This window comes from Hemisphaericaspora subhashii (assembly GCF_019202705.1).
Source record: "Hemisphaericaspora subhashii strain CBS 10753 chromosome Unknown scaffold153, whole genome shotgun sequence".
In the NCBI taxonomy this organism is placed as follows: Eukaryota; Fungi; Ascomycota; class Pichiomycetes; order Serinales; family Debaryomycetaceae; genus Hemisphaericaspora; species Hemisphaericaspora subhashii.
The window spans coordinates 1-25,270 of NW_026057168.1; the positions used below are offsets into that span (position 1 = coordinate 1).

At 32.5% G+C, this 25,270-nt stretch overlaps 14 protein-coding genes across 14 annotated transcripts; 5 read left to right on the top strand and 9 right to left on the bottom strand. All coding sequences in view use genetic code 12, as the record gives it.

The window, feature by feature from the left end:
* J8A68_000041 (uncharacterized protein) lies at positions 1 to 513 on the top strand (the record flags this gene model as incomplete). Its single annotated transcript, XM_049407466.1, has 1 exon — positions 1 to 513. A coding segment is annotated over one exon (513 nt), but the record flags the coding sequence as incomplete, so codon positions are not given.
* An 899-nt stretch (positions 514 to 1,412) lies between these two features.
* On the bottom strand, positions 1,413 to 3,185 carry J8A68_000042 (RAP1; the record flags this gene model as incomplete). Its single annotated transcript, XM_049407575.1, has 1 exon — positions 1,413 to 3,185. The coding sequence occupies one exon, from the start codon at positions 3,183 to 3,185 to the stop codon at positions 1,413 to 1,415; it is 1,773 nt and encodes a 590-aa protein (XP_049266639.1).
* Positions 3,186 to 3,559: 374 nt separating this feature from the next.
* Positions 3,560 to 4,303, bottom strand: J8A68_000043 (uncharacterized protein; the record flags this gene model as incomplete). The annotated part of the gene is made up of 1 exon (XM_049407686.1): positions 3,560 to 4,303. The coding sequence occupies one exon, from the start codon at positions 4,301 to 4,303 to the stop codon at positions 3,560 to 3,562; it is 744 nt and encodes a 247-aa protein (XP_049266640.1).
* Positions 4,304 to 4,846: 543 nt separating this feature from the next.
* Positions 4,847 to 6,811, bottom strand: J8A68_000044 (uncharacterized protein; the record flags this gene model as incomplete). The annotated part of the gene is made up of 1 exon (XM_049407796.1): positions 4,847 to 6,811. The coding sequence occupies one exon, from the start codon at positions 6,809 to 6,811 to the stop codon at positions 4,847 to 4,849; it is 1,965 nt and encodes a 654-aa protein (XP_049266641.1).
* Positions 6,812 to 9,880: 3,069 nt separating this feature from the next.
* Positions 9,881 to 11,215, top strand: ERG24 (delta(14)-sterol reductase; the record flags this gene model as incomplete). The annotated part of the gene is made up of 1 exon (XM_049407906.1): positions 9,881 to 11,215. One exon carries the CDS (start codon positions 9,881 to 9,883, stop codon positions 11,213 to 11,215), a length of 1,335 nt encoding a protein of 444 aa, XP_049266642.1.
* Positions 11,216 to 11,272: 57 nt separating this feature from the next.
* ABG1 (Abg1p) lies at positions 11,273 to 12,169 on the bottom strand (the record flags this gene model as incomplete). The annotated part of the gene is made up of 1 exon (XM_049408017.1): positions 11,273 to 12,169. The coding sequence occupies one exon, from the start codon at positions 12,167 to 12,169 to the stop codon at positions 11,273 to 11,275; it is 897 nt and encodes a 298-aa protein (XP_049266643.1).
* Positions 12,170 to 12,671: 502 nt separating this feature from the next.
* On the top strand, positions 12,672 to 13,067 carry J8A68_000047 (uncharacterized protein; the record flags this gene model as incomplete). The annotated part of the gene is made up of 2 exons (XM_049408127.1): positions 12,672 to 12,688; positions 12,845 to 13,067. 2 exons carry the CDS (start codon positions 12,672 to 12,674, stop codon positions 13,065 to 13,067), a joined length of 240 nt encoding a protein of 79 aa, XP_049266644.1.
* A 128-nt stretch (positions 13,068 to 13,195) lies between these two features.
* MED18 (Med18p) lies at positions 13,196 to 14,317 on the top strand (the record flags this gene model as incomplete). The annotated part of the gene is made up of 1 exon (XM_049408238.1): positions 13,196 to 14,317. The coding sequence occupies one exon, from the start codon at positions 13,196 to 13,198 to the stop codon at positions 14,315 to 14,317; it is 1,122 nt and encodes a 373-aa protein (XP_049266645.1).
* Positions 14,318 to 14,332: 15 nt separating this feature from the next.
* Positions 14,333 to 14,884, bottom strand: J8A68_000049 (glutamyl-tRNA(Gln) amidotransferase subunit F; the record flags this gene model as incomplete). Its single annotated transcript, XM_049408348.1, has 1 exon — positions 14,333 to 14,884. One exon carries the CDS (start codon positions 14,882 to 14,884, stop codon positions 14,333 to 14,335), a length of 552 nt encoding a protein of 183 aa, XP_049266646.1.
* A 546-nt stretch (positions 14,885 to 15,430) lies between these two features.
* On the bottom strand, positions 15,431 to 17,284 carry PES1 (mRNA-binding ribosome synthesis protein; the record flags this gene model as incomplete). Its single annotated transcript, XM_049408459.1, has 1 exon — positions 15,431 to 17,284. One exon carries the CDS (start codon positions 17,282 to 17,284, stop codon positions 15,431 to 15,433), a length of 1,854 nt encoding a protein of 617 aa, XP_049266647.1.
* A 626-nt stretch (positions 17,285 to 17,910) lies between these two features.
* J8A68_000051 (uncharacterized protein) lies at positions 17,911 to 18,939 on the bottom strand (the record flags this gene model as incomplete). The annotated part of the gene is made up of 1 exon (XM_049408570.1): positions 17,911 to 18,939. The coding sequence occupies one exon, from the start codon at positions 18,937 to 18,939 to the stop codon at positions 17,911 to 17,913; it is 1,029 nt and encodes a 342-aa protein (XP_049266648.1).
* A 675-nt stretch (positions 18,940 to 19,614) lies between these two features.
* SSO2 (syntaxin) lies at positions 19,615 to 20,496 on the bottom strand (the record flags this gene model as incomplete). Its single annotated transcript, XM_049408680.1, has 1 exon — positions 19,615 to 20,496. One exon carries the CDS (start codon positions 20,494 to 20,496, stop codon positions 19,615 to 19,617), a length of 882 nt encoding a protein of 293 aa, XP_049266649.1.
* A 493-nt stretch (positions 20,497 to 20,989) lies between these two features.
* On the top strand, positions 20,990 to 22,063 carry IPK2 (inositol polyphosphate multikinase; the record flags this gene model as incomplete). The annotated part of the gene is made up of 1 exon (XM_049408788.1): positions 20,990 to 22,063. One exon carries the CDS (start codon positions 20,990 to 20,992, stop codon positions 22,061 to 22,063), a length of 1,074 nt encoding a protein of 357 aa, XP_049266650.1.
* Positions 22,064 to 22,133: 70 nt separating this feature from the next.
* Positions 22,134 to 23,648, bottom strand: FCY21 (purine-cytosine permease; the record flags this gene model as incomplete). The annotated part of the gene is made up of 1 exon (XM_049408897.1): positions 22,134 to 23,648. One exon carries the CDS (start codon positions 23,646 to 23,648, stop codon positions 22,134 to 22,136), a length of 1,515 nt encoding a protein of 504 aa, XP_049266651.1.
* Positions 23,649 to 25,270: the final 1,622 nt, after the last annotated feature.

Below are 25,270 nucleotides of genomic sequence, written 5' to 3' on the forward strand. Positions count from 1 at the left end.
CCAGAAGAGTCAAGTACTACAACCACTACAACTGATACTGTTACTACAACTGATACTATTACTTCAACTCAGCCTCAATCTGAAACTACCAGCACCGAGTCCAGTGATGTCACGTCTACAACAATTATTACAACTACAATCACTGGTACTTCTACTATTGAAACTACTTTGACAACAACTAAAACAATCACCACCATCTGCTCAACTAGTATCCCCACAACAATAGTCATCACTACTGAATATCCTACTACATTAACTATTACAACAGATACTGGTGGATCCACAGAAACTATCACAGAAGTTTCAACAAGGACTTTGACATTAACCAGTGTACAAACTTCAAGTACTTTAACAACTACTACCGTTGACACCTATGTCACCACCATTACTGTTCCATGCACCACTGTTGAAACAATCACTGTCCCAACTTCTGCAACTGAATCTACAACTATCATTGTTTATNGGTTGTTCGTACTTCAACAATACTTCCAGATGTTCCAGATGTTACTGTAAGTGTTGTCACTGACACTATTCTGGAATCGCACACCGCTCCAATTCCTCAAGAATATGACGATGGAGCAAATTCTAAAAGTCTTCACGTTCTCGTTGCAATGCTTGCTTTTATTAATGTTATTTTATGATTTCAATTTCTTCTTGACGGCTTTTACGATTTATATAACACTATAGCTTGTTTATACTAGAAAAGAATAAAAAAAATTGTCGTTCTATTCAGTTACGCTTTCTAAATAACTTCTGTATTTATATATTCTTCCTCTTTAACAGGTTGGACAACCAACACTCGATTTACGTCCCGATGTTGTAATCATCATTTCGTGGTCCGCTCCTGTTGCTGAAATCTTTTCCCGAACTAGAGGGTCTTGTTCCGGCGATTCTGGATTATGCTATGCCAACTACTACTGTATACGATCGAGCAGTGTCTACGTTGATTATGAGCAAGATAACTGTACTTGCTGTTATTCTTTCTGTAAGTTGAAGATCTACCAAGGTATCGTTTATAATGGAATCCTTTAAAATTTTTTTAAAAAAATGGGTTTATGGTTGTTGATAAGCTTGATTTGAACATAATATAATAAAACCTAAAAAAAAGCTCAATCCTGTACGAGATTCGGAAATACTCTCTAATTAACGGCAAATGAGATGGAAAGTGGCAAACTAGCCTCTATCTTCATAGATTTATTGATTGTCTTCATACTATAAATGTCAAGTAAAGTAAGTTTCTAAAAAATCAGATAATACCACCTTTGATGAAGAATGCATATATACATTACTTCCTTGCTTTGCACAATAAATAAAACATTGTCCGTCCCTGGCTGTCGCTTTCCTCTTGATGAAAGAAGTTGCTTCAGATTCAAGCAATTTCATACCTAAATGATTCTTCCCATCTTCGTTCATCAACTAGGTGAATCAAACCCAAATTCCTGTCTACGAATATCATTCAAGAACTTTTTCCTAAATAATAAATGATCAGTAGTATGATGATCTAATAATTCCACCTCTCTTTCGGTATATAATTTTTCATCCTGCAGAGCTGTCCAAACACCCGGCATATCATCAATTTCCAATAGTTGATACATGGATGTATTTTCCTCCGTCCCCGAAATTACCGCCTTAACTCCCTGGGTAAAACGTTCACAAACATCGGGTATAAGTGAAATATCGGCGCAGGTAGCATAGACAATATGACTGATTAAAGTTTCAGTAAATCCAATTGGTTTTAATTTATTGAAGATCTCAACCACATCTTGAACATTGGCAATTGCTTCATGGACTTTGATACTGACATTTCCACTTTTGATATATTGAAAACTTTCACGGAAAAGTAAGTCGTTTAACCCTGTTGTATGATCAACATACTTTAATTGAAGAGGGAATTGAGATTCGGTGAGATGTGAGGATTGCTCGTTTAATTGTGTTGTCAGTTGAGAATCTTCTTCTTCATCCACAAATGTTTCTTGTAATTTTGGTACTTCGATTCTATCAAATCCGGCATGTTTAGATATTAACTCATCATCAATATTCAAAGCTGATTCATCGATTTGTGAACTAGCAACCAGACCACTCACATGCACACCACTAGATGAAGGTTGTGGTTCTTTGTTGGTTCTCTTGGGAATTGGTTTAGCTTTTGTTGCGGGCCTGGATATAACAGTACCCTCATATTGACTAAGTTTTAATAACGGTTTTGGCTCTTCTCCCTTTTGGATACATTCTTCATAATATGCAATATATTGTGGAATCATGCCAGGAGTAACATATCTTCTAAACCTATCTCTCCAAGAATGTAAACTATGTTTTGGATTCTTTCTATAAGTTCTACTATAAAAAGTATATGGTAATACCACAAGATCATTTTCTAAATCTACTTGGATCCCTTTTTCTAAAATATAATCCTTTGCTTCCCGACAAAGCATATAATCATCCTCAGCGGTATATTTTTGTTTTAATGTATCTGGTAATTCATCAATCCCTAATTTAATATATTGACCCGTAATTTTATCTTTAATTAATTTATCATTTGCATCCAATTTATAAACAAATTCCAATCTTGGTTCTAAATGTTTCCTAAACCTTGCCCGAATTGAATTCCCTGTATGACCTCTCAAAATATCTTCTTGAGCCAATTCGTTAAAGAATTTATGTGAATGTCTAAATCTTGGATTTAATCTAACTCGTTTAAGTATAAATTCATCTTTTTCAGGAGTGAATCGATTATGTCTCTTCAGGCCAGTAGCAGTAGTGGGTTGCATGGCAACACTTGCACCTCCAACTGTAATAGGAACACCATTCACATATCCATCTAATGGAAGTAATCGATTTCTGTTAACACAATCATCAATATAATTCAATCGAACAGTATGAGGACCAGCATTTTCATCATTATTCAAATAAATGGTGGTCGGAGTTGGGTTGTCCGTAACTATCCCACCGTATTGGATAATCAAATTACGATATCGTTCACGATATGGTTCTGTGTAAGGGATTGTAAATATGATTGATTTTTCATCTTGATCCACAAAGATATTTCTGGATTCAAATTGATATTGTTGAGCATGATGATGATGTTGGTGATGATGTTGTGTAGCGGCAACCACTGCAGCTGCTGCAGCTGCTTCAGCAGCAGCTTGTGTTACTGTATCTTCATATGATAACGAGTGGTAACTCATTTTACTTCTTTGTAATTTTTTTTTGGTTGCAAAAACTGAATTGATAATGTTTGGATGTTTAAAAGTTGATTGTATAATTGTTGGTACGTAAATGATGGGTGTTTGGATGTTTTGGTTGTTTATTTTTTTTTTTTGAATGATCAAAAGTGTCGTGTACTTTTTTCAAAAACACAACATTGGAGGGTTACCCTGCTTTGGGTTGTGTTGTTGCAAACACCGAGAACAGAGAAAGCAACTTGTAAATGAATGGCCATGTCCAATGTTAGAAGTGATGTATGTATATATGGATATGTATTTATTAATTACTTAAACAATATTTATGTTTTAAACATATTACTTAAAACAAAAAAGAAGTTAAACTATAATAAAATTATTTACAATAAATAGAGATCACCAATCAAACCAATCGAAGTAAGTAAAACAAATGCACTAGAAACAATTGCACCAATACGATAACCTGATTCAATACTTTCCAAATCTTGAACAAATTCCTTCTTGACTAAAGTTTCTTCAACTTCTTCATCAATAGAAATCTCTTCTTCTACGTGAGTTGCAGCAGCAGCAGCAGTTTGAGTAACTTCTGGAGAAAGTTGTAATGAAGTTGGGGTGGAAGTACCAGATTCATCAGAAAGATGAACATATGATTTACCTAAATCGTCATCACGAGATACAACTTTAGCAACCACTTCTTCTTCTACTTGTTGTGCTGGTGGTTGCTCTGGCTTTTTTACCTTCTTAACTTTTTTATTTGATTTAGTTTTTAAAATCTTCTTCTCGTGATTTAAACCTTGATAATAAACACAAATTAAACTTAATGGTGCACCAATAGCAGAATAAATCAAATAAGGATGTTTTGCAGAATTTGGACTATAAGAATAAGCTAATCCAAATAATCCAGTACTGAATACACTTAAAGTAATATTAATTAATCTTGAATTACAAATGAATTGATATACTTTAGATGATGTTTCATGAAATGTTGAAATTGAATTGGTTGATATTTTAGTTATTAAATCTGGTATCTTATTTAATGCTTGATAAATTAATGATGATGATAATAATCCAAGTGATCCAAATCCTAATACTTTTATAGTATTAACACAAGTTCCTGCTGTCATTGTATAACCTATATATTATGTCTGCGTATATACTTTACTCTACTTTTCCTTCTTCTCTCTTCTTCCCTTTATATAAAAGTAATCAAAGATAAGGAGGGAGGAGGGGGGGTGTACACTTAAAAATAGCAAAACAAAAAGAAGGGGGAGGCAAATCTTTTTTTTTTTTTGCCCTTCGGGTGTTTTAATAAAACAAATCTCACATTAAAAAATTCATTCCCCACCAAATCTTTTTACACCTATCAGTTCACGTGACTTCGGCTTTCTCCACAACGCCTAGTCTATTCTTGCTGTCTTATTTATTGTAAATTGCTATTAGTTATAAGACACGTTTTTTTATAGTACATTCAAGAACATTATTATCGCAAAACGTAGGTAATTGTCTAGAAAGATAATTTATTTATATATATTGTACTTTAAAAATCAACGAATATGAAAAAAATGTATGAAAAGAAATAAAAACGTAATATGGATAGACCTTGAACCCCCGACCCCGCCGGAATGGAATATAATACATAAAGTCATACTTAGAATGCGCCGTTTAGTTTAATTTGTTTGTTTTGTATTAACATGAATAATCTTCTTTAACGCCAACCTCGCATCTCCTGAATCTTCACTTGATGAAGTAGATTCGGAACTATCACCTGACCCATTGGTACCACCAGCACCAGCACCACCACTAGGCATATTTTCTTTATTATGCCCATTATCATTGATCAAATCGGTTATGTTTACAGTTTCTCCGCCTTCTTTCTTAATGCCCAATTGCTGTTGTTGTTGTTGTGTTGTATTTTGTACTTGTGGGCGTACTACTTCTAATCCAGCATCTGCTTGGAGCTGCTCCTGTTGCAGATGCTGATGTGACATCATCTGATGCTGTTGTTGATATTGCTGTTGATGCATTATTGGAGGAGGATGTGATTGTGATTGTTGAGATATAAAGAAATCTTGATTAATTAAATGAGCACCATTTAAATTAGTTGTCCTTTTTGGACTATTTAAATTCATCATTGAATACATCAATGAATTAAATTGTGGAGTTAAATTGAATATAGGGGTTAATCCAGTTGACCCAATATTAGAAGAAGTATTCAAATAATTACTTAATGAATCCTTTGGAGTTTGTGGTATGAAGATATTTTCAGCAATTGTAGATAATTGTTGTTGTGACGACATATATGGGGTGGAATTAGTCATTTGGGGTAAGATTCCAGTTATATCAGAATTATATCTTCTTAAAGGGGGAGGAGGGTGCTCTTCTTGATCTTGTTGTAATTGTTGAAGGTGTGCCATTGATTCAATTCCAATAACAGAATTTGAATGAACTAATTTTGGAACCCAAGTTTTTTCTTGTTGTTCTGTTGTTTCTTGTGGGCCCAGTTTTGATTCTCCACTAGCAGCAACAGTAAGAGCACTGCTACTATTTGGAGGAGTAGCAAAGAAATCACTAGATAATATTGCCTTACCCAGATCATCAATCATTAATCTCAACAGGAAATCTTGTGAAGAGCCGCTAGTATCACATGATTTTGCTTTCTTTTGATCATCCCCGGTATTACTCTTCTTTGTAGCTTTATCAGAAAGGGAAGCAGCAGGTAATAAGTTTGATTTCGTGGGAGATTCCTTGGTTGACGATTTACGTGATGACGAGGAGGAGGAAGAAGATACTGGTAAATAATTATCATAAGGTATTACCCCTTGCTGATGCATTTCTGTAGGTAATCTAGGAACCATCATCATCGTACCTTCCACTCTTGGAGGAGAACTAGACAAATTCTGTTGAATAGCTGATGGAGGTGTAGCATCGAAATAAGCAACATGTCCAGGATGACCAGCGGCCGTCTCATTCGATTGAGTAATCAATGAGATGTTTTCCATGACTTTTGAATTGATTGGATGATAATGATGATGAGGAGTATCCAATGATCGTTCAGCAGCTACTGAAGATAATGGAGTAATCAATGGGTTAGTATGACCATGACCATGACTACTCATAGATTTTGATTTCTTAGCTAACATGGGTGAATTCCCTAATGATGAAGCAGTTGAATTCTTACGTTTTCTTCTAGTTGATCTAGTAGTTGGTGATACTCTCATTAATGGAGTGAAAAAATCAGGAGCACCTTGTTTAACCATCAGATTGGAATTAGATTCAGCCGAGGGACTATTACTTAATGGAGACGTATTGACATTAATATTTATAGTAGTTGTTATCTTATTTGATAACGAATCGGGTTTTGGAGGTCTTCCTCTTTTTCTTTTCACCGGTGGAGCTGGAGGTGGCGATGCTGATTCTTCTACTACTATTGGAGTAGGTCCATTATTATTGACGATTTGGTGTTGAATTTGATGATTTTGATGATTTTGAATTGGATGTAAGTTATGATCTATTGGATGTGAACCAGATGAATGGGGTAAATAATGATAGTTATGTTTATCGGACATAATAATTGGAATTGATACTGGAGTTAGCACAGGGTATGCTTGATCATATAATGGTTGAGAATACATGTAACGTTGTATTTTATATTGTAGCCCCAAAGAAAAAAATTCAAAATGGAAAGTAAAATCAAATAAACTTAAAAAACTTTCAATTTATTCAAGATGGGGAAATTTAATAATCCAGTTATTAAAAATCACAATGAATAAATTTGTGACAATTGAGTGGAAGTTTATATTTGGTCTGGTTTGGTTGTAGTGCTCACTAACTAACTTATAAGGTGGGAGGGGAATGAGTGAGTGAGTGAGTGAGAATTGAAATTTCTAATAAATTTTGAACGTAACGAGTGAATGAAGGGAATTTTGGGTTAAATTGGCTTCAACTTCTTAGTGGTGATTTAGTTCTACTCTATCTAATTCTAACTGAATGTAACTAATAATACCTCCTTCTTAAAAAAAGTAAAATTTATATTAATTAAATTCAATTTGGGGTGGGATATCTGTAAAATATAAATAAATGGAAGGAAGGAAGGACGGAAGAGAGAGAAAAAAATTGACAGTGAGAGACAGAAGTACGTGTGAATTTAAATTGTACATGTAGCATTTGAAAAATATTGAAAAAAAAAAATAATAAAATAAAAAAAAAAATAAAAAGAACTTAAAATTCTTCAGATGTTATAATTAAAATTTTCAATTTTCTTTGTCCGGTTTCATCAACGGCAACGGCCAATTACGGTGCTAAGACTGCTACTTATGGACATTTCTGGCATGTGTTAATATAATGTCTTTGTTTGTAAATGATAAAACAATTAAAATACTATTTGTTTAGTTACAATAGATAGATATTTGGGTGTGGGAATAAAACGGTGGGTGAGAGAGCAATGATTAGGCATAATTTCAAAAGCAAACAAAAAAACAAAATAATAAATTGTCTAATTTATTATTTAATTAGGTTTCTGTAACAGGCAATATTTAACGATTCGAGACTATAAAGATACAAGCATACGGATATGACGTAATACACACCTTTATTGATTAGTTCAATCGAGAGATAGCAAAAGAACCAACCACAATTTTTATGTTCCTTGGTCGTTGTAAGAAATGCCGAGGGGAAAACTTTAACTTACCAGCAGGGGTATACAATAAGAAACTATGAGGCTAAGATTTTTCTCTCTTTCTCTCACTTTTTTTTTTTGCTCATTCTCAATTGCTCCCCCCTATTCCGCCCTTTGAGGTGAGAAATTGCATTAGGAAATGGTTATGTAGCATTTACTAAACCCGGATCACAGAGTAAAGCCAAGGTTACACTTGAAGAAAACGTCCCATATTCATTCGTCAACTGACATTTATTTTCTTGGTTTGTTCCCTTGCATTCAATTCTATTCGATCTTGAGATCAATTGCAGCTGAACGCCGAATCATACTTGTACCAACATCCTCTGGTATTTACGGGTAATCCTCCCGATCTCATTTACCAGATGAAAAGTAAATGCAAGCAGGGGATCTTAATTTCCATTTATTATCAAAAGAAAAGTTTAAAATATGGGGTAATATTTGACATTATGTATGCTTCTTCAACGGTTGTATGTAAAATTTGAAAATTTTTCAATTTTGATAATCAAGCTTTTTTTTTGTTTTGAAAATAGACGTGTTAATTTAACCCAATTAGGAAATGTAATTGAATAAATTATTTTTTAACGCAATAATAATTAATGCGATCGAAACGATCTGTTGCATATTTTATTTATTTACAACGTGATGGGAAAAAAATAATAATAATTTCATAAGGTTGCTGGTTAGTGGGTTATTATAACTTTAAATAGTCTAGATCATTCTTAACAACCACTGGTTTCATAGAAGATCTGTTGATAAGTAAACAATAGTTCCATGACATGTAGTTACTTAGTACTGTATCTCAAAAATTCTGCTTCTTTTTGACATCAAACTTATTCTAAAAATAAATAATATGCAACGATATGGTTGCTAAAACCAACAAATCTAAACTTTTAGAGATCTAGGTCATCTTACACACACTAACAAAAAAAGCAAAAAAATCGCATGATTCCAGACCTCACTATTTCCACACCCACACGTCTCGGATGTTGAAATCTCTCTCTATCTCACCCCCTTGAAATTATTAAAACCCCTTTGAAATATCGGACATCCGGTCCTTTGCCCTTAGCGCCAGCATAAAAACGTTTGTTGGTCCAATTAAGTTTTTGGTTGCAATTTTACCCCAAGGTTTTTTTTTTCTTGCCACGGTTTAAGGAAAAGAGAGGTTTTAAGAAAAAGAATTGATTGTTTTTCTAACATGTTGTCTTAAAAAGGATTCATCTTGATTGTTATTGGATTATGCTTTTTCTGGGCACAAGTAGAACTTTATTGGAGTGGCTGGGGGGAGAGGGGGGGGCTTTAGGCAAGAAATCTTGTGTCCGAGATGACATTTTCTACACGAACTACAATGGTAATGAGTTTACAATAGAGGATGAGAATAGGAAGAAGCACATAATTCTAGTAGAAACACTCATGTTCTTACAAGGATCTTCTGGCCAACACCTTTTTTTTTACAAGAAATGGTTAAAACCGTATAGATTACCTATACACACTCATATATAGAAAACCCCTTAACACTCCATCGGAGCAACGCACTTGTCCGCTTTGCGGATTTTGGGGTGCCTTGGATCTAGGTGTTCGTAGCCCCGTACCTGTTGTATCGTGGGATATTGGTGGTCTCCGCACCACCAAAACCTCGCTCGGTGCGAGTAAAGAGTCCTGTAGTGTTTGATTTTTGTAGTTCATAAGAGTAGAATTATTTAAATTAAGTGAGTGCAAAATCGCAGTCGTGTTCTATTTGGGAGATACTCATAAACCAGAAGGGCTTCAGAATTATCTTCTCAGTGGCTCATCCGACCCGAGTAGCTAACTTCAGTGAATGAAAGTAATTATTAGTTAAGTTTTCTTCGATGTTTCGTTTAGAAAAACAAAACGATCGTTTAAAATCGTAAAACGGGGCCCCGTCGTAAAAAAAAATCAAAAAAAAATAAAATAAAACGGACCTCACCACCACCATCGATTCATATATAAATAGGAATTTCAAACCCGGGACATACTTCAACCATCCTAACCAGAACTGTACATCCAGATGGCATTCACTAAATTAAACCCCCATACTAAGCATCGAGAATTTTCGGGACTTCCAGGTGCAATAGGCATAACTATTGGATTACCAATCTTAATCACCTTCTTTGCATTAGTAACCAATGAAACCTATTCCCTTCAAGGAATAAATCTCGATATACCGGCCATCGTTGCCCAGCTCCCGCAATCCAAACAAGCGTGGATTGAATTATGTTTTAATAAATCATGTTGGATCGTTTATTTGAGTTGGTTTTTCGTATTGGTGGGATTAGATCATATCTTACCTGGGAAAATTATGCATGGGGTTGAATTACGCGATGGGACAAGATTAGAATATAAAATTAATGGAATGGCTATGTCATCGACATTGATTGTATTGATATTGGGGAGATTATATCAATCGGAGGGTTATTATTTACCGGAATTACAATTTATTTATGATAATCAATTAGAATTAACTATTGTTACGATAATTTTTTCATTTATGTTAGCGGTATTTGTTTATTTAATTTCATTTATTCCATTACGTAAACCTAATGGGTTCAAAACTAATGAACGTGTTCTTTCGGTGAATGGAAACACGGGGAATCCAATCTATGATTGGTTTATTGGTCGTGAATTAAACCCAAGAATTGGAAATTGGGATATTAAATTATTTTGTGAATTACGTCCAGGAATGTTATTATGGCTTTTGATCAATTTATCATGTATTCATCAACAATATCATACCAATAATGGACAGGTTACTGATTCGTTGATTTTGGTGAATGTTTTACAAGCATTTTATATATTTGATGGAGTATTGAATGAAGATGGATTATTAACTATGATTGATGTTACTACTGATGGGTTTGGGTTTATGCTTAGTTTTGGAGATTTAGCTTGGGTCCCATGGGCATATTCTTTACAAGCTAGATATTTAACTATTCCAGGCAATGAAATTATATTGGGTAAATTTAATTTATGTTTAATTTTGGCAATTAAAATTATTGGATTTTATATCTTTAGATCAGCTAATAAACAAAAATCAGATTTTAGACAAGGGAAATTGAATCATTTGAAGAGTATACCAACAAAGACGGGATCTAAATTATTGATTGATGGCTGGTGGGGACTATCTCAACATATTAATTATTTGGGTGATTGGTTAATTGGCTGGTCTTGGTGTTTACCAACTGGATTCCAAACTCCTTTGACTTATTTCTATGTGGTTTATTTTGGATCATTGTTATTACATAGACAAATTAGAGATGATGCTAAATGTGCTGGTAAATATGGTAAAGATTGGGAAGAATATAAAAAGAGAGTTCCTTATAAAATCATTCCATATGTTTATTAAAAACACTTGTGTAGATTACTTATAATATATAAATAAAAAGTACAAACCCACTAAAGTCTACTCATTCTTTTTATCGTAATCAACTTGTTTTTCAAATGATGAATAAGTAACTTCTAAAGCGCCAAGCCATTGAATAGCAACATATAAAATTGACAATAATAATAATGAAACAATTATACCCAGCCAAATACCAGAAGTAAAGAATTGATATTTAGTAAATAAGTTGTTAACTTTAGTTTGATTAGTCTGGGCTATAGCAATTGGTTTATCAAAGATAGTAACTGGTTCATCATTTTCACCATTAACTAATGATTCAGCTTGTCTAAAATCATCTTCAATTTCTTGTTCAAGCTGTTCGTTATCGTCAACGTCTTCATCTCTCTTATGAAGTTCAGCGTCTTCTTCATCACCATGATGGAAATAATCATCCAACATTTCATTTAAATCATTAGCAAATTGTTTTAACTTTTTATGATGTTTAAAACTTGGATTTCCTTGAATAATCAAATTTTCATGACCTTTGTTTAAAAATTCATCAATTGTATGAATTTGATCATCTTCAACGTCAATAATAATAACATTCGCATTGGAGTCTTGTTCATCACTTCCATATTTAACAACACATGATTCACTGATTTCAAAATGTAAATCGTCAACCGATGGATAATGAACATGATTTAATATGAATCCATCGTAGTCGGTAGTATCTCCTTTGGATAATTGTTTAACTCTATAAATATACAATTGTTTGTTACTGTCTTGTTGAGAACATACGGATTCACTATATTGTAATACTAATGGGGCAATGGATTTAGATTCAATTATATAATCATTAGTGTTTAATGATAGTTGATTATTATTATTAGAATAGAAAATTGCAGTATCTGAAAATGCATTTACTAAAGATGTAATTGATAATGTAGATGCTAATAGATTCAATCCTTGAAACTTCATTGTGTTTATGCAAATTGGTGGGTACTGGAGGATAGATTAATGGAATAGTTAAATGAAGAAAATGGAATCTTTTTTTTTGGGAGTTCAATTTGATTGATATTTTGAATGCATTTATTAGGGAAACCAATTTTCAAATGAAGAATTGTATGCTTATTATTATTCACAGAAACTTTTACTATAAAATGCTATAATTAGACTTAAATAGATATATTTGGTGAAACCAGGAAAGTCACTTCTTTACCTTTTTGATAATGGAGATCCTTTCATTCTATATTAAAAGAATTGTCAATATGCTACTGGAAATCTTCAACTACCGGAATTTATGTATCCCACGTGACTTGACTTTTTTTTTTTATTTGAAAAATATTTCCGAGGGTTCTTAACTTTTTATAAAGACGCTCTCATACTGTTGATATTCGATTATGATTACTCTCTTCTACCAAGACTTATAGGATAGACTCATATTCAATAATTAAGAACAAATAATATATAGACAATGCCAATGCCAGATATTCCAAGGTATGTGTTCATTTTTTATCATTACAGTATCCCTAATTGCAAAAATGATTTTAACAAAATGACTATGGATCAAGCATCCTTGTTAAATCCAAAATCTCCAATTGGGAGGGGGAGGCTGACTGCCCTAGGCATACTTACTAACATATCTGTATATAGATCAGTCGTTCAGAAATTGATGTTCTTTACCGGTGCTATGATAATATTACCAATTGTCACCTTCTTCTTATGTCAATATTTATTTAATAATAATTCCATAGTGAGTGGAGGGGTTGCAGCTTTAATGGCAAATGTTGTATTGATTGGTTATGTTGTTGTTGCGTTCATGGAAGATACAAGAACTCCAGAAGAAATTGAACAAGAATCAAAGAAACAGATATAGAAATGGTTAGTGTTACTGTGTATATATATAAGCTTAGTTACTTAGAAAAATAAAATGCCCTGCGCTTTCGAGTTTTTCACTCTACTCTTCTTTACTCTGTATAGTACAATAAACAACTAGTGATTGCGATGGTCCATCAATTGTCATTGGTATCATCTATACCTCATTCCAACTACCTACAAACATTAGCTACATTACAAGCATTAACTGGTTTATTATCACCACAACCAATATCAACATATACTCTAACAACAAAACCAAATCAAACTTTTAAACCAAAATTTGAACCAGGTAAAGTAAATCAAATAGAACAATATTATATGAAATGTACAACCCATTGGAGAGATGAATCATTGGATATAAGTGAACCCATCTTATTAAATGATGATACTGGGAATCCAGTTTGGGCAAGAAGATTATTTAGTGACGACAATCCAGAAGAACGAGTTTGGACATTACAAATTAGTGATATACCAATTGCCGGGAAAACTCAGGGCTGTTGTCAACAAACCATATATGAAAGTACTTTAATACATACCCATACAAGAATTGACCCTCCTCCTCCTCCACCTCCCATTAAAACGGAAGATCCAATTCCTGTTAATGATGTGATTCCAATTGATATTGATGATGATGATGATGATGATGATGATGATATTCCTTTAACTGAGCTTAAAAAGGAAGTAGTAGTGGATAACAAGGAAGAAATTAAACTTGATGATTTAGATGATCTAATACAAATAGACTCTCCCGAACAGGAAGAAGTACAAGAAGTATCAATTAAACAAGAAGAGTCTAAACCTGTAGGTGATAAAGTCGACGAAAAAGTCGAGGAAGCTAACAACAACAACGACACTACTGCCGCCGAAGCCCTTGAACTTGAACAAAGAAGATCATCATTTCTTTTATTCTTACAGGATTTAGGATATGAAGTTATAAATCAATTTTGGATAAAAGGGATCCGATTTTTCCATGGAGATATTATAATTGAAATATTTAAAGTATTAATTAGAGATGATGCTCCTGATGCTCAAACTGATCCAGCCAAAATCAAATTGAAATTATTAGATGAATCAAATAATTTCCAAATTAAAGTTTATATAAATATCCCCAAATCAACTGATGTTGAACAAATTAATCATGGAATTAAAGATTTAATTAAATTACAAGATTTCTTGAAGAATTTATTCGTATTGGAAATACCTGATAGAATGTACATGGATTCACGGGTAGTACTAGCCAGGAAGTAGTCATATATACATGTATTATTTAGTTCTAATTGTAAAGAATTTATCATTTCTTGGATTTATATCTTTAATTGCAAATGAACCTTCAATTTCACCCTTTTCCGGATCAATCGTATTGGGAAGATCTTCAATCTGTTTCAATAACTTATCCAAACTCAATGGTTCTTCAGGAATATGATCAGATGCAATCAATCTAAATATAGAATCATTACTGGAATATATTTCTTTCCGTTCCCCTTCATTCTTATATAAATGATTAATAAAAACCATTTGTGATTTTAATGATGATATTAATTCTTGTTCTCTTTCTTGAGTAAGATCCAGTAGTCTTAATCCTGACAATTTTAACATCTTTCGTATTGTTTTGGAATCAATTTGAATATCTTTCATAAGTTCATCATTTTGTTGAATTAACTCTTTGACTGACCAAGTTGAATTATTAACGAAATTTTCTATTTCTTGCTTGGTTTGTAATGTTGATATAAACCGTTTGGTTTGTCGTATAGATACCACCGAGGATCTTCTTACAATTCTAGTTAACATTTGTCCTATGATTTTACCTTGGGACATGTTCTATACGAAGTGATTTGATAAAAAAAATTTCAATACTTTTTCGCTATGCCTCCACCAAAAAGCAGAAGAAATGAGTTCTAGGAATATCTAACAGATATATTTAAGAAAGCCCTGCAATTATTCCATCTGAGAAACTTGAGATTTGAGAACTATATAAGGAGGACGAAGTCCCTTATATCTTAGTTAGCTAATTAGTTAGTTTAATAATAATAATAATAATCATCACCAACCCCAACAATATTCAACAAGTCTTAATTTTATTAAGACTAATTTGATTTATACATAGTTTAAAAGTAATTGTAAATACACATCCAGAAACATACTTAGTTGTATTAAGACGCTTCCAAAACCCACACACTACTAAGGTTTGGGAAGCGTCTTATGTAACTAAGTATGTTTTTGGATGTTGAATTACAGTTACTTTTAAACTATGTATGTATCAATAGTGGTGGAGGATACAGAGTGGAGGATCTTTACTTTTCTAATTTTATTACGATTATTTACTTTAATATACAAAAGACATCTATAAACCAAATCAACTTACTACTTCTTAGACTTCTTGTTTGATTTGCTCTTATTCAACTTATCCAATTCAGCTTTAGTCTTTTCAATCTTCTTTCTTTTCTTGGATAATTCATCTTGTCTAGCTTCTTTCTTTTCAATACCATATTGCATCTTCTTATACAACTTACGTTGTTTATTAGTCATCATAATCTTCTTCAATTCCTTTTCTTCAGCTTCTTCATCTTCTGGAGCAGATCTCTTTTTAGATTTCTTGGAAGAAGGTTCTTTAATTTCCGAGAATTTAACACCAGCAGCTTCCAATTCTAATTCTTTTTGAGCCTTAAGGTCTTCATCCTCCTCTTCTTCTTCTTTGTCAACATCTTCTTCATCTACTTCAATTTCTTCCTCTTCTTCTTCCTCTTCTTCTTCTTCTTCTTCTTCGGCACCTTCTTGAGCAGCCTTTGCTTCTGGATCATATCCACCAGCATCTCCCCATGGAGATAAATGTGGAGGTAAAGTTTCACCAGGAGCATAAGCATTCACCGGTAATAATTCACTCTTATTTATACAATCAAAGATCCATTGTGGTTGAATATATGTTCTACCAGCAACTTTTTGTAAAATCTTAGGTCTATCAATAATTTGATGAGTAATATTAGATAAATCCAATTTCTTAAATGCGACAGGATCTCTTAATTTTAATTCATCCAAAGCAATTTCAGATACAATTGAACCACCACTTGATAAGATACAAAATTCTAGAATATCCAAAGGAACTTCACGACCAACATAAAAGATGAATTTAGAAAATAAACTAGATGTTGGAGATGCATATTTGGAAGGTTGAGATAATAAATCACCAGTAGTTTTGTTAGTAGCTTCGAATTCATCCAATTCAACTTCTTCGACATTAGCAGATGCATCTTCTTGTCCATTTTCTTGTTGTTCTTCTTCAACATCTTCATCAGCTTTGATGGCTTTAGAAAGTTCATCTTGAGATAATTCTTTTCCTTCTTCAGTATTAGCTTCGTCATCTTCTTGTTGTTGTTTCTTTTGTTCATGGGGTAATAAAGCACCAACACCTTGTTCTTTAGATTGTAAAACATAAGATGATAATCCACCAATTCCTTTCAATTTCTCAATATCAATAGTTGGAGGATAAATCAAATTGGAATCATTATATAATCTGTATAAAACAAAATGTAATAATGTTGAATAAAATTCTAAAAAGGTTAACATGATTCTAAAATCAACATCTGTTGGGATATTAGTCGGGAATTTAAATGGAACTAACCATCTAATTTCTTGGCCTTTAACATTAGCTTGATAATAAACCCCTTTAATTGAAACAAATACTTTTTTAATTAACTTTTCTTTAGCAACATAAGCTAACCATTGATTACATAATCTTTCAGCTTCTTTAGTAACTCTAGTACTTACTTTATCAGTTGCAGGCATATTAGCAAATAAAAATAACATATTTAAAGGATCATCAATATCTCTTAATGCATCTAAAAATGTGGGATATCTTTCTTTAATAATATGTTCCAAAGTATATTTTGGTCGATTAATTTCCAATTTTTGAGCATCACTAACTTCACCTCTACCTAATGCTCGTTGTAATTTCTTAGCAAAAGTCTTATGTTCTCTGAATTTAGCCAATACTGGTTCATGCAATAAGTATTGAATATCTTTAGCATAATAAAAAGTAACAGGAGCAGTTGATCCTTTGTTGGCCTTCTTTTTATTTCTTGGTTCACGAGGATAAATTCCTTTGAAGATACAAAGACGACGGAAATCAGCTAATGAAACTTGTAATTTACGAACAGCTTGTGTTCTGGTTATGAAGTTCTTGGCATTACCTGATGTTCCCTTCTTCTTTATCTTACCCATGATTTGTTCTTTGTTTAGTTGTATCTATATAGTATAAGAATAAACAGATTAAATTAAAATGAAAAATTAATTTTTTCTTTCACTAAGGAAATCACATCTCATCGCGCACCAAAAAAAATCTCTGCGAGCGAAGAGAGATGAGCGACTAAAATTATTCACGTGACTTCGAATATATAACCATGAATCTGCTCTTCCAATTGTGCTAATACAGGGGTACCTAAGAGTAGAAGTTATTGAAAGAGAAATCGAGCTGTAGATTTTACCGTCCTGTTCCCACCAAAGGTTAGTTTATGTTTATTTCAAAGATTCAATGATCTTTATATCTGGGGTATATTTCTCTTATTCGTTATTCTTGATCACAGTTTGAGCCAGCAAGATACAAGAAGAAGGGTAAATGGAAGAATAAGTTTAAGCATTCGATATGGATTAAATTGTGGTAATGGTAGAACTTGATTTGGTTAGGGGAAGGCTGCGAAGAATTTGCCTTGGAGTTCAACGATGGTGAAGAAATAGACAGTTTGGTGAGAGGCGGGCTACACATATATCTCTCTCTCCATGTTTGATATTCTTTAATACAGGCCAGCTTATTAGCTAAATCTCTATAGAAAACTTACATACAGTACTTGTTAGAACCAAGCTCGTTTTTTATACCAAGGGTTATAAATGACTTTCCTTGAATAGGTATTGGAGTCAATCACGGTAAGCTTGGAGAAGATGTCGTCACATAGATATCGAGTCATACTTCCCACTAATCTCTTTGCTTGGCGAACAATATCAAATGTACCTTCCATAATTGGATGAACCCATAATCCTAAATCTCTATTTTGTCCTCTTTTCCAATATGTAATTCCAAATATCCCAATTTTTAACCCTTCAACATAAATATTATTCTTAAGAATCTGTTCAGTAACAAATGAATAGAAATGAGTTAAATCTTCCTGATTTTTATGTTTATTTATTTTTAATCGAATAAGATAACCATTCTTATAAAGATCCAAATTAGGAACACTCGCAGCTCTCATTAAACAATATTTATAATCGTCCTCATTAGATAATTCCTCCAAGAATGGTTTTAAATCATTTTCATTATCAATTACAAGATGAACTTTTGCTGCCAGATCATTTCCATATTTCCAAACATGCCAAACATGATATAATAATTGGTTTTGTCCCAAGAGTCTATGACGAGCTATGGAACCTTCAAATGTCATCCTTGACAGTTCATCAATGATAGTTCTACTCATGGGTATCCCGGAATACAGACCAAGCTTAATGGGAATTGTGGGGCCTCTTTCCACTTCGTTCAACACTTGTAATGTAGTTGGTAATACTGGATATATTGATGACATTCCTGATTCAGTAGAGGATTGACGAAGGGGTTCCTTTTTCTTATTTTTTGAAATCAGATTGGATTCTATGTTATTGATGATCATATTGGGTTTGATGGCATTCCTTGAAAATGATCTCCAGCGGCTTTTTCTTGAATTGATTGTTTGTACTGTTTCAGTTAATTCATCTTCTAATGAGGTATCATCTTCTACTGGTGCTTCTTGTTGTTCTTGTTCCTCTAGTTGGAAATTGTCTCGATATCCACGGGAAGTTCCTTTTGTTGAAAGTTTTCTCTTTAAGTTTTGCCATGTGGTTGATTTCTTCATGGTATATGCTTTAGTGTTACTAGTCGATGCATTTGCTGCCAAAAAAAAAAAGAATTGGCTGCCAAATTTTATAGTGGGAATTTACAATAAGTGCGAAATCTTAATTAACAATTTAAATAAACTAATCTACATACAATAAATCAAAACAAGATAAATGATGGGTAAGTATAAGAATCTCCCTTAGACATGTTCCTTCGATCAGTAACTGAATATGGACTACTCTTGTAGCATATCTTAATAATTTCTATTCATAGTAACCCCAAAAGATAATAATTTAAATAAATAAAAAGTTTTGTACATAATGACAGGTGGTAGTGGCTAGAGAGAGATCTGGAACCGCGATTTTATTTTTTTTTTCAAATACAACAATTGTCTGTCAGAAGTTAGAATTTATTTAGATTAATTAAATTAAACACAAAATGAAAAAAAAAGACAAATAGCCTTTTGCGGTAAACATTACAACCACGAATATGGAACAATTAAACTCGCCTTGATTTATTTACAGATGTCGTGTTTCTTTGAAAAAGATTCAGATTTAATGAATATTTCATTTTTATTAAAATAACAATAATTAAGAAAGTAAGTAAGTAAGAAGGGAGACTATAAAAGTTAACACAAAATATTAAAAATAAAGTAAAGGTTCCTGGTCTTTGATATATATATAGTAGTAATAGTCTATCTTGTACCAAAATATGCACCCAAAATGACACCAATAATGACAAGAATAAGAACACAAATAAAGAAACACCACATTTTCTTCTTTCTTGCTGCTTTAGCACTTTTAACTGCTTTATTAGTATGACCAACCCCTTGTTCAATATCATGTTGTGCAGTATCGATTTGTTCTTCAATTTGTTGGATCGGTTGATCTTGTTCAATTACTAATTCTTCCATATCATGAAATAATTGAGTTAATTCAGCCATTGTTTTTTCTAATTTCAATAATTCACGATGTCTAACTTGAACTTCATTCAATACTGTTCTAGCTTCACCTCTTCTATTAGATTGTAATAAAGCCAGTTGGAAATATTGTTCACTTCCTTCTTCAACTACTGCTTTAACTTCTTCTTCACTAGCATCTGGCTTAACGATTCTATATTGTCTTTCAGCTTGGACTTTAGTTTGTTCACGATTTTGACTTTCAATCAATCTATATTCTTGAATTAAGTCTAAGAATCTTTTTCTACAACTTTCAGCTTGATCAAGTTTGGTTTGATCACGGGATTGTACTGCAGCTTGGGTTTGAACATTCTTGATACGGGATTTAAGTTCTAATTGTAACGATTGAGCTTCATTAACAAGTGATTCAATTTGTTGAGAATCATATTGAGTATCTTCATCATTTAAATCTAATTCTTGTAAGAAACTTCTTTGTTTTGTTTTAATAAGATTAATGATGTTTGAATAATGATCCAATTGAGAATTAATATCTTGAATTTCATTCATAAATTGAACAAAATCATCTTCATTTGATGAATTATATTTACCATTATTATAGTTACTCATTTCATATGAATCATTCTGAGGATATTGGTTTCGTTTGTATGGATTACTCATTTTGAATTATTGTATCTATATATATATCTGTCTTTGTCTCTGTCTCTGTTCTCTCTCTTTTGTTCTATAGTTGAGAGTATGAATAATTATGTGTCGATTAAATTAATTTAGCAAGCGCTCTGCTCGGTTGTTTTTTTTTTTTCTTCCTCGTATGGGCTATGTTAAAAGTGGTGAATGTATGCCTTAATAAATTTCAATAACAGCAGACAAAATTTATTTAAAATCGTCATTTGAAAAAAATGTATTTGATTATGTAATCAAGATTTATATTTTTACACGATATCTTCCCACTCTACTAAATATAAATTAATATAATATCTAAATTATTATTTATCTTTTAAATTTCAACGTAAATAGTTGGCTTCACAAATTAGTTGTAACTACCGCCCTAGCTTTAGTTTTAGTTAGAAATTGTTGTTCTCCCTCCCCCCCCCTCATTTCTTCCATTGTTCCGTTATTTAATGTCAAACTAATGACATCACTTAATCCCCAGATGTATGTCCCTTCTAAACATCAAGCAGCAGGTCATGATGGATGTTTAACATTAGAAGATGGATCTTTATTTATTAAATTAACAGTACAACAAGAAATAGACTTTTATACCCAAACTCAAACAAGAGATAATTCAAATTTAACAGAAAATGATTTACCGGGTTCTAAATTAATAGATTGGATGCCTGTATATATGGGTACATTAACTCAAGGTGATATAACTAAAGATACTCTGATTCATAGTGATATTACAATTGAATCTACTACTACTTCCCAAAAACAATATATTGTGTTACATAATTGTTATCATGGTTTTAAACATCCTAGTATTTTAGATATTAAACTTGGATCTAAACTTACTGATGATCAAACTACTCCAATTGAGAAAATTGCTAGACTTCAAAAGGTTTCGGAATCAACTACAAGTGGATCACTTAGTTTCCGTATATGTGGAATGAAGATATATAATGGTGATTCAGATTCAAAACCACATCGAGAATTATATTCAAATATGAATGATTCTTCAGTTTCGGTTAATCAAGAGAATATTAATGAGAATTATCTTGAATTTAATAAATTTTATGGTAGATCACTTGATCTTCAAAATATAAAACAAGGCATTTCATTATATTTTGATCATCATTTAAGGAAACTTCCAAAGGGTCAATTTATGATTCGAAAATTGATACTGAGTTTTCATAAACGATTACAATTATTATATAATTGTTTATTGGATTATGAGATTCGAATTTTCTCGGGATCCTTGTTGTTTATTTATGAAAATGATTTGAATAAATGGGCAGGTGCGTTGGATGGAGATGACGAGATGTATGAAGAGTTGGATCCTTTGATTCATGTTCCAATTATTGAAGATGAGGATGAGGATGAGGATGAGGATGATGAGAACCCTCAAGACAACGTGAATTCCCCCTTGAGTGCATTAAAGTTGATAGATTTCGCCCATGCAAAATATGTAGAAGGTCAAGGTCATGATGAAAATATCCTTCAAGGAATTGAAAACTTGATTGATATATTTCAACAATTATTGAATGAACAAATCGATCTAAAACATTAACGTGAAATTAAAAATAAATACATGATACAAAAATTCTATAAATACAGTGTAATTAAATATAAAAAGGGTCTTAACGGTAATACTTCTTTTCAAAGTATCTAACAATATTAAATCCAATGAATGCAAATGCAAATGCCAATTCAAAGGCAATATCCCCACCTAATCCAATTTGTCTAGCTAAAACACCAGCATACCAAGTTTGATCCATACCAATGACAACCCCGGCAACACCACAACAGAATCCAAATGTTCCGGCAATTCCAATTGGATAACTGGTTTTATCTTTATAATTTTCATAATCATAAGCAGAAAATTTCCCCTTATTCCAAACAAAATGTTCAGCATACATTAATGATTCATAAATTGCAAGATAATAAGCAATTAAATTCATGAAATTTTCCATAACACTTTCAAATTTATAAAATGCAGGAATTGAAATAGCTAAAGTAACAGCATTACCAACAATAGTCCAAACAATTCTTGGAATTTTAGATAATGGTTCCCAAACAGTTTGAGCAGATAATGCCATTGAATACATATTTGGAACATTATTGGCAACTGTAGACATGGCAAGAATAACACAACAGAATTGTCCAAATCCACCTAAAGAATCTTCAACAATAATGGCATAAACTAATCCACCAATGGAATTAGTATTATATAATTCAGTCCAACGAGGATCGGCACTAATACCAGTAGCACAAGCAGCACCTAAGATCAAGGTAAATAAAAGTGGAAGCCATAATCCAAAGAAAATAGCGAAAAAGATTTTGTATAAATTGACATTACGTGGTTGATAAACAGTATAATCAGAAGCATAAGTAGTCCAACCAGTTGCAAAACCATAAATGGTACCACCAAAACTAAGAACACCACCAGCAGTAATTGGACCACCTTCAAATGGTGCACTGGTGAAATTACCACTTCTGGCAAATTGAACAATAATAACAATGAAAACAGCAATATTGGGGATCCAAGACCATTTTTCATAAACATGAATAACTCTATATCCAAAGAATGTAATTAAAATAGTGGCAACAACCAAGATTAAACAACCAGCCCAAGGTGGTAAACTATTATTGTTAACAATGTGTAATAATTGTGCACTTGACATGATATTAACAGCACCCCAACCTACACATGCAACAACATTAATAGCAGCAAATATTCTTGTTGTTATATCACCAATTAAAAATTTGGATAAAATCATTTGTCTTAACCCTAAAACTGGTCCAAAACATGAAAAGAATGCAACTGAAAATACACCCAAGGCAGAAAAGAATATAATAACTAAAACAGCTTGACCAAATGCTAATTCAAATACAGTAATACCAATTGCACCTAATGAAAAAGTAGCAATAACAAGATTGGCAGAAAGCCACATTGTGGCGGCATTCCAAATTGATGTATCGGTTTTTTCTTCATCTGTTACTAATTCAATACCTTTAGTTTCGGCGTTAAGTTTATGAGCCCATTTATCAATGAAATTAAGATGAGTCACTTCAATTGAATCTTGAACTATTTCGTTATCATAACCAGCAAATGATGAACTTTTATCAGTATGTTTTTCAAGATCTGATGACATACTGGATGTAATTAATTGGTTTGGTTTGAAGGAGGGATTGGTTATAAGTTTATACGAGATAGATAGAGAGAGAGAGAGAAATGAAAAAGTTTATACTTTTTTAAAAAATGGAGATTAAAGATTTAATTTATATAACAAGAAAAAAGTAACTTAAATTTTTGAAAAATTCATCTCATGAGGAGAATTTATTTTTATTTTTTATCTTTTTTTTTTTTTGATGCCCTATACCATATCAATTATTTTTTAATTGACGTAAAGTTTCTTTTTTCAAACAATAGAAAAAAATAAAATTATTTTCTTTGCTTACGAAAAGAACTGGTAATATCCGTCGGACAAACTCTCATTATCCATACATTACCATACAGATGCGGCGGTTACGATATGTAGAGGTTTGTAAATATGTATGTCTTCACACTACTCATTACTTCTACTTCTAACAAGTAATACTAATAATCAATTACCTGTGATTCATTTGTGGAAATTCATTCCTATGTGAGTCAATGCGGGAAATGGCAAATGAGAAAATTCTGTCAAAGATGTGCCACGGCTTATATTTTTTTTGTAACCTTATTTGCATGTATCTATATATATGTATATGTCTATAAATAAAGGTGACAACAAATGAAACATATTTTTTATAAATGAGAATTATTTGATAGGATCATTTATTTTATTTTTACGAGATGGATTTAACCGGATAAATTTAAAAATGTTTTTTGTGTTCCATTTTGACGTATCAGAAGTCAAAAATAATATGATCTAATTAATTAATCTAATTAATCTAATTATTATGTCAATTACCATCGGACATTCGTAATAAACTTTCTATAGTCCGACAGTGTTTGTTTGCCTCCCCATCTCGTTTCTTTTATTAGTGTCGCGTGCAGAAAATATCAACTATACAACGGTCGTGAGGCAGCCGCTGACCTAAAACAGCCATATTTGGTATTATTCTAAGGTGGATTTCTTTTTCCGTTCTGGAAAATCTATCTGGATCTAGGCATGACTCCGTCTATTCCTTGTTTAACCGATATCAATAAAATAAAACCTTTAGCTAGTTGTAACGAATTCGTTTGTATATTTGAATCTACTCTCTCGCCGCACCCTCGGCTTCTGTACCCGCGATGACTAACATTGTGTCACGCACTGCCTTATTCGATCATGCTTTCTCCCAGTTGCAAAAACGGAAAAATCATGGGCAAATGGGAAAGGATACAGGTAGTAAATCAACAGCATTGGTCTCCTATATACTTGTACATTGACTACACTACATAGATAGTAACCAGGTCAAAATAGATAAGATTATCTTTAGTTCTATAAAGATAGTGATGCATAGACTTTTCTTGTTTGTAAACTTTAAAACCACAAAAGCAAAGTTCAAACACCGCTTTCAATCACCGATTCAGTCGCATTGTCTACAGCCTATAGAGTATTGGTCATAGCTTATGTTGGAATATCTTGTTGACTGTGACATCAGTTGAACCTCGTATCAACACATTTTCATTAACAGACCAAATTCTCATTGGGTCTTATTGCAATCGATATGTATGATCAGGTGCATAATTATGGATAAACCAATGAATATAGTCCTCCTTGTCTAGATCTAGTAGAAGAATGGAATT